This window comes from Xenopus tropicalis, chromosome 3, assembly GCF_000004195.4.
Source record: "Xenopus tropicalis strain Nigerian chromosome 3, UCB_Xtro_10.0, whole genome shotgun sequence".
In the NCBI taxonomy this organism is placed as follows: Eukaryota; Metazoa; Chordata; class Amphibia; order Anura; family Pipidae; genus Xenopus; species Xenopus tropicalis.
The window spans coordinates 138,748,100-138,755,994 of NC_030679.2; the positions used below are offsets into that span (position 1 = coordinate 138,748,100).

The 7,895-nt window shown below is 45.0% G+C and overlaps 1 protein-coding gene across 1 annotated transcript; it reads left to right on the forward strand.

Moving 5' to 3' along the window:
- The first annotated feature begins 4,464 nt into the window (after positions 1-4,464).
- LOC101734409 lies at positions 4,465-6,789 on the forward strand. The gene is made up of 4 exons (XM_004918876.2): positions 4,465-4,620; positions 4,890-5,112; positions 5,607-5,733; positions 6,507-6,789. The coding sequence occupies exons 1-4, from the start codon at positions 4,579-4,581 to the stop codon at positions 6,787-6,789; spliced, it is 675 nt and encodes a 224-aa protein (XP_004918933.1). The 5' UTR covers positions 4,465-4,578.
- The last annotated feature ends 1,106 nt before the right edge of the window (positions 6,790-7,895 follow it).

The following is a 7,895-nucleotide window of genomic DNA, read 5'->3' on the forward strand; positions in this document are numbered from 1 at the left end:
AAATAGGATTTGGGTAGCCAATTCTAGCTCTGCCCTTACACAAAACAAATATACCGCAGTTTCCTATCAGGTCCGCCTGCCTGTCAGTACATGGAGCTCACTGAACACCAAAAATGGCCCTCATTCTGCCACTGAACAGTGGTCAGGGAACAGGCCAAATATCAGTCTTCAGACAAGGTTAAAAAAATCAAGATTTGGATGTGGAGATACTTCCTATAGCTGCATTAGGTCATACACTAAACATGTCAAACTCATATTGACCCACCTAGAGGCCCTATATCCTCTGCACTGGTATCATAACTCCCATCATGAGCGACAGTTGTACCTCCCAAGCGTAGATGTAACCATAGAGGCCCGAGTTACATCTGTGATTAGGCCACAAAATGAATAAACAGAACCTTGCATCAACCCATTGTGAAACCCAATAAACCTCACTCTAGAAAGCAACTGTTCATTGTACGGGTCACTGTATCAAACGCTCGTTCACACACAGAAAGAAACACAATACTAACTGACTGGAAAAAGAAGGACACCCATTGCGTATAGGTGATGATTATGGAAAACAGACATTATTTGCTTTGGATCTGGCTTCAAAAAGGTGTAACTTGCCAAATGAATGTTTAAAGTTGATGTATTGACTTAAGGCTTACCTAGGGCCATGTCCAAACATCTCCAGGCACCACAGGGACATGGGGGTAAGGAAGGTGTTTGTGGGATTAGGGCTTGAAAGGCCTTGAGTAAGCCTTGTATATGTTCTGGATGAGGGCGACCAAACTGGCTCCTTCTGGTGTTTTTAAAGGAGACGTAGGATAAATGGAAAAACCCTAATTTTGTAGGCAATTATGAATAATATATGGTGCTAAATAATAATCCTATCTGTAAAAATGGCCCCTTTTTGGAGCTCCCTATAGATCCTCTCAGGTCCCTGTCTGTGTTTCAAATGAGGGGTGGGCGTGTCCTAACTGTCCCTGCTGGTAGCACAGTAGGAGGGGAACAGCCAATCACAGCCCTGCAGTCACACAAGCAAAGGGAAGCAATTGCAATTGGTCCTAATTTTTTTATTATTTGCGGTTTATGAAATATTTAGCTTTTTGTTCAGCAGCTCCCCCAGTTGGAATTTCAGCAGCTATGTAGGTTGCCAGGGCCCAATTTAACCTAGCAACCAGGCAATGGTGTGAATGAGAGACGGAAATATGATTAGAGGAGGGCCTAACAATAACAATAAAACTGTAGCCTCACAGAGCAAGTGTTTTTTTTTTTTGCTGCTGGGATCAGTGACCCCCATTTGAAAGCTGGAAAGAGTCAAAAGAAGATAAATAATTCAAAAACTATTAAAAAAATGAAGACCAACTGCAGGAACTGATGTGAATGATGAACAGACTCGTAATCCACTGGCTCTATGCACATAAAGGATCATTATAATAAGCCCATAAAAGGGGGCTAAAGGCTTTGTGAAAGTGAACTATACCGAAGGGGTTCCCTGGAGCAATTTATAGATCATTAAATCAAAATAAATGGCAAAAGTGCTCAAGGTCCTAAAGGATTAAACATTTTATTGTTATGGTGCTTAAGCTATCCAAGTACTCGCTATAGCGCAGGAAGTATGAGGGTATTGTGTTTCCAATGCAGCTGCGTGCTATATAGCAACGGGCCACCTAATGTGGGTTGGTTACAGCCAAAGCATCTACACTAGAGGTTTTCAGAGTATTTGGCCCCTCTTATTTGGACTCTTATTGCACATTGTCATAACAACATAGTTAAAATGGTTGCACTTTTAGGGTAAAAATAAGCACTCACCCCAAATCTCCCCCTAACTGGCCTTCAGCCCATAACAAGGTTACAGATATATAGAAACACTGGGGTAACAGTCACCCTGCTATAGTTCCAGGGGTACCCAGGGCACAAATAAGCACTCACCCCAAATCCCCCCCCTAACTGGCCTTCAGGCTGGGCCCCCTTAGCCCATAACAAGGTTACAGATATATAGAAACATTGGGGTAACAGTCACCCTGCTATAGTTCCAGGGGTACCCAGGGCACGAATAAACACTCACCCCAAATCCCCCCCTAACTGGCCTTCAGGCTGGGCCCCCTTAGCCCATAACAAGGTTACAGATATATAGAAACATTGGGGTAACAGTCACCCTGCTATAGTTCCAGGGGTACCCAGGGCACAAATAAGCACTCACCCCAAATCCCCCCCCCAACTGGCCTTCAGGCTGGGCCCCCTTAGCCCATAACAAGGTTACAGATATATAGAAACATTGGGGTAACAGTCACCCCGCTATAGTTCCAGGGGTACCCAGGGCACAAATAAGCACTCACCCCAAATCCCCCCCTAACTGGCCTTCAGGCTGGGCCCCCTTAGCCCATAACAAGGTTACAGATATATAGAAACATTGGGGTAACAGTCACCCTGCTATAGTTCCAGGGGTACCCAGGGCACAAATAAGCACTCACCCCAAATCCCCCCCTAACTGGCCTTCAGGCTGGGCCCCCTTAGCCCATAACAAGGTTACAGATATATAGAAACATTGGGGTAACAGTCACCCTGCTATAGTTCCAGGGGTACCCAGGGCACAAATAAGCACTCACCCCAAATCCCCCCCCTAACTGGCCTTCAGGCTGGGCCCCCTTAGCCCATAACAAGGTTACAGATATATAGAAAAATTGGGGTAACAGTCACCCTGCTATAGTTCCAGGGGTACCCAGGGCACGAATAAACACTCACCCCAAATCCCCCCCTAACTGGCCTTCAGGCTGGGCCCCCTTAGCCCATAACAAGGTTACAGATATATAGAAACATTGGGGTAACAGTCACCCTGCTATAGTTCCAGGGGTACCCAGGGCACAAATAAGCACTCACCCCAAATCCCCCCCCCAACTGGCCTTCAGGCTGGGCCCCCTTAGCCCATAACAAGGTTACAGATATATAGAAACATTGGGGTAACAGTCACCCCGCTATAGTTCCAGGGGTACCCAGGGCACAAATAAGCACTCACCCCAAATCCCCCCCTAACTGGCCTTCAGGCTGGGCCCCCTTAGCCCATAACAAGGTTACAGATATATAGAAACATTGGGGTAACAGTCACCCTGCTATAGTTCCAGGGGTACCCAGGGCACAAATTAGCACTCACCCCAAATCCCCCCTAACTGGCCTTCAGGCTGGGCCCCCTTAGCCCATAACAAGGTTACAGATATATAGAAACATTGGGGTAACAGTCACCCTGCTATAGTTCCAGGGGTACCCAGGGCACAAATAAGCACTCACCCCAAATCTCCCCCTAACTGGCCTTCAGGCTGGGCCCCCTTAGCCCATAACAAGGTTACAGATATATAGAAACATTGGGGTAACAGTCACCCTGCTATAGTTCCAGGGGTACCCAGGGCACAAATAAGCACTCACCCCAATTCCCCCGCTAACTGGCCTTCAGGCTGGGCCCCCTTAGTTCTATAACAAGGTTACGGATATATAGAAACCTTGGCCTAGGGACCACTCCTAAGGTGGCCGGCTTTATACTTTCCTACCTAGCCCTACTAGGCAACCACAATCTATTTAGGTGCAAGCCCAGAAAAAAACCTCTATGGACCAGTGAAACCCAGTGTCGAGGCAAGCTAGATACGACTAAAGCAGGAAAGCCAAGACTAGAATAAGCCACTTCATACAAGAGGAGCACAAGATTTACCACTGTGGTGAACCTCACAAAAGACACGAGTAACCTACAAAGTGCTTTGATATTAATAACTTAAATGTATCTGCACAAACATAAAACAAGCATAGCGTACAAGGATTCACTGAAAGGTTTTCAAATATTGATTCATATTTCTAACTTCTGTTATGGGTTCCTTGGCCTTGCACGCTTTGCATCTGTTTGCTTTGCTTCTGTTTGACGTTTTCTCAAATTTTCTGTTTACAGGTGTATCAACAAAAAGCCCATTGATCTTGTACCGACAGGGCCGTGTGAAAGCTGGATGTTACAACACGACTATACCGTTTCTATAGGAAGAAAATGGGGGTCATTTATGGAGACCCCAAGTGCAAGAGAACTAAGGGGTGCAAAAGAACACTCGGGTATAGTGTCTAGCACAAAGCAGCCCTGAATGACTGTAAATCTGGACATGGAACATCCAAATCTTTGCCTAATTTGGTGGCCAAAATCAAGCTGATCATAATAGGGCCCCATGCAGTTGGTAGTCGCATCAAAGGCCCAAATTAATCCTCAGAACCTACTGGGATTTTCATACCTGCTTCACAGATATCTGATTGATCCCAAGTCAGTTACTGGTTGGCTGGTCATTACTTAAGCCCCGTACACAACCCAATAAGGGCCCTATACATTGGCAGCTTTTATCAGCCCATGTGTGGCCACCTTGAGGTGGTATGTAGGGTATGTAGGGCTTTTGATAACATTGGTTAAGGACATTTGCCGTAACCATGGATCCACTGTATTTCGTGCATTCTAGAAACAATAAAATGTGTATAAAAATAAGCATATAATGCCCGAGACATACAGAACCCTTTGTATAGTCAGGACATATAAGTGTGGCCAGAAGTCTGTAAAACAAGACCAAGCTTGTAATGCTTATCTCCTCACCATTCTGTTTAAACACAGGGCACGGGGTAGGTGGAGATGCGTGATTTATACCTTTAAAATTGTTCAAATAAAGAAACTGGACTCTTATAAATAGGAGTCAAATGCAGTTGCGCTGCTCTCTTCTATTACCCTTTCTTTTACTCTTTAGTCTTTTCTCCATTTATATTATCTATGATGGTCGTTCGTTTGCCCTTCTAACCCTTTCAGTTCTTCAGAACCTCTCTATCCTTGTTACCAAAACATTTCATTTTGTATTTTTTCATTCTGTTCCTCACATTTCATATATTCCCAAAAGGTCGTGCCGCTCTTATGCTTTCCAGCATTGATGGCTACACGACGCAGGCAAAAAGGACCGAGGCTCCCACATGGCCTGAAGAGAGCAGAAGAGCTCAATAAGAAGGCTGACACAATGTTATGCCAAAGCCTGACTGAGATTGAGAGGAAGCGCCTTAGACAAGTGGCTGAAGGGAACCTGGAATGCAAGCAGTTATGGAAGGAGCTTGAGCAAGTCGAAACTGGTAAGTCAGAAACAATGATGCAATAGATACAAGACCTTGTGGTTTCCATATTAGCCTTTTCAGCAAGTATTTTATGTTGTAAAAGTAAAAATATTGTTATTTTATAACGCCGTAAGAGTTTTTGGTGGCCAGTGGCACGGAAGGGTTCATTCTGTTTAACTGAACAATCAAAGGTGAACATTTAGGGCTCTGGCACACGGGGAGATTAGTAGCCCGCGACAAATCTCCCGTGTCTCAGGCGACTAATCTCCCGGAATTGCCATCCCACCGGCGAAAATGTAAATCGGCAGTGGGATGGCATACGCGGCGGTGAAATCGCGCCGCCGCGTATGCCATCCCACCGGCGATTTACATTTTTGCCGGTGAGATGGCAATCTGGGGAGATTAGTCGCCCGCGAACAGGGAGTTTTGTCGCGGGCGACTAATCTCCCCGTATGCCAGAGCCCTTAGAAAGAAATGCTGACTGGCGTTCTTTATGTTTGTCTCTGCTGGAGATGTGACCCCTTCGTTGGAAAGCCTCGAAATGGGACTTCCTCCTGATCTACCAGACTTATCGAGGAAACGATATTCACTCCCACTACTTGGTACTCACGGACGTGAAGCGGGAGAGGAAAGCAGAAGGTTGGTGGTTTGGCCATTAGTTGAGAATCATTCATTAAGTCAGGTCATAATATAACGTAACTTGTTGGCAACCTTATCCCATTGTAGTGAAGGGAAGAATCAACCTATAGCCTATAACCTATATAACCTATAGCACAGCAAGCAGTTATTTGTACACAGTTCTGGCTCCTTGATTCCCTGCTATTATTGCTTAATTCATATCTGTTGAACTGAATATAAAGTAGCTGATTTTCAGCGGGGTCGTTCAGGGTTGCTGATCAGCACAGACCATTAAATAATCGCTGTCTATAGGCTCTTTAATGAAATGTGACCCAGAGTCTAATAAATTAGATAATTACCCCTGGATAATAGATCCATGACTCATTAAAACTGTATTATCTCATCGTGCCCTAGGGCATTAATAACTTACTGACCCACTGACCCAAGTGGGCCCATTTATTCAGTGTCGCTGTAAAACAACAATCACCATTGTCTGCTATAAAGGAAAAATTGTACCAATTATTCACAATGAATGCCTTACAGCAGCCTATTATCTAATGTATCTCTGCTTAGTGCTCAATGCGCTACAGATTTAGTTTCTCAGTAGGAATCACATTAATGTCACAACATTTACAAAAAAAACATCAAATTTACTTACATTTACTGCAAAAGGAAATCCAGGCTTTCATCGTGGGAACAACATAGTGGGGAGTAATCTTTGTAAACAACAGCAACCAGTCAGCTCTCATTGGCCATCAAGAAAATGTAATTTTGTCACTCATGTTCAATACTAGGTACAGGTTTGGGCGGCGCAGCTCGGACGCTTCGTGCTCATCGGAACTTCAAAGGAAAATATCGAACTTTATCGCCAAGGTGAAAAGATTCAATAGTTTTGACTCGGTCGGACTCTCAACAGACGATGAGAAAGAGAGTACGGGAAAAAGCCAAGAACTGAAGAACCCCTCTGAGATCACTTTAGAAGACGTGAAGAGTTGCAGGTACATCCGTCACCGGAATTCCATCCCCAGGTTTGAACGGGAGCTGAGTCTGGAAGAAATATTTGGCAAGGATAAATAGAGCTCGGAATAATAATAAAGACTGCACTATATTAGTAATGTAGCAGTGAAAGTGTTGAAGATTGTACTATAATACTGTAATAAAGTATTTCCCTTTTCCAATGTCCCTTTTTGCATTGTATCCAGTGATGTAATTTTGCATCCCAGGGCCTCAGCACTATCCCAGCTTTCCTCCTGCGAGGAACAAGGCCATACAATTAGTATCAGGATTCCCTTCTCCCAATGGTTCCCTCTCCCTGTATTGTATCTGTGTCCCTCTGTATATTAGAGTGTAAACTCTGCAGGGCAGGATTCCCTTCTCCCAATGGTTCCCTCTCCCTGTATTGTATCTGTGTCCCTCTGTATATTAGAGTGTAAGCTCTGCAGGGCAGGATTCCCTTCTCCCAATGGTTCCCTCTCCTTGTATTGTATCTGTGTCCCTCTGTATATTAGAGTGTAAGCTCTGCAGGGCAGGATTCCCTTCTCCCAATGGTTCCCTCTCCCTGTATTGTATCTGTGTCCCTCTATATATTAGAGTGTAAGCTCTGCAGGGCAGGATTCCCTTCTCCCAATGGTTCCCTCTCCCTGTATTGTATCTGTGCCCCTCTGTATATTAGAGTGTAAGCTCTGCATCGCAGGATTCCCTTCTCCCAATGGTTCCCTCTCCCTGTATTGTATCTGTGTTTCTCTGTATATTAGAGTGTAAGCTCTGCAGGGCAGGATTCCCTTCTCCCAATGGTTCCCTCTCCCTGTATTGTATCTGTGCCCCTCTGTATATTAGAGTGTAAGCTCTGCAGGGCAGGATTCCCTTCTCCCAATGGTTCCCTCTCCCTGTATTGTATCTGTGCCCCTCTGTATATTAGAGTGTAAGCTCTGCAGGGCAGGATTCCCTTCTCCCAATGGTTCCCTCTCCCTGTATTGTATCTGTGTCCCTCTGTATATTAGAGTGTAAGCTCTGCAGGGCAGGATTCCCTTCTCCCAATGGTTCCCTCTCCCTGTATTGTATCTGTGTCCCTCTGTATATTAGAGTGTAAGCTCTGCAGGGCAGGATTCCCTTCTCCCAATGGTTCCCTCTCCCTGTATTGTATGTGTGTCCCTCTGTATATTAGAGTGTAAGCTCTGCAGGGC

What these genes read in the sequence shown, in the direction of transcription:
- LOC101734409 (XM_004918876.2), top strand. Translation starts at nt 4,579, where the DNA reads ATGCTTATCTCCTCACCATTCTGTTTAAACACAGGGCACGGG. An exon ending in GCTTGAGCAAGTCGAAACTG is followed by an intron (nt 5,113 to 5,606) that starts GTAAGTCAGAAA and finishes TCTCTGCTGGAG; the next exon opens with ATGTGACCCCTTCGTTGGAA. An exon ending in GCGGGAGAGGAAAGCAGAAG is followed by an intron (nt 5,734 to 6,506) that starts GTTGGTGGTTTG and finishes GTTCAATACTAG; the next exon opens with GTACAGGTTTGGGCGGCGCA.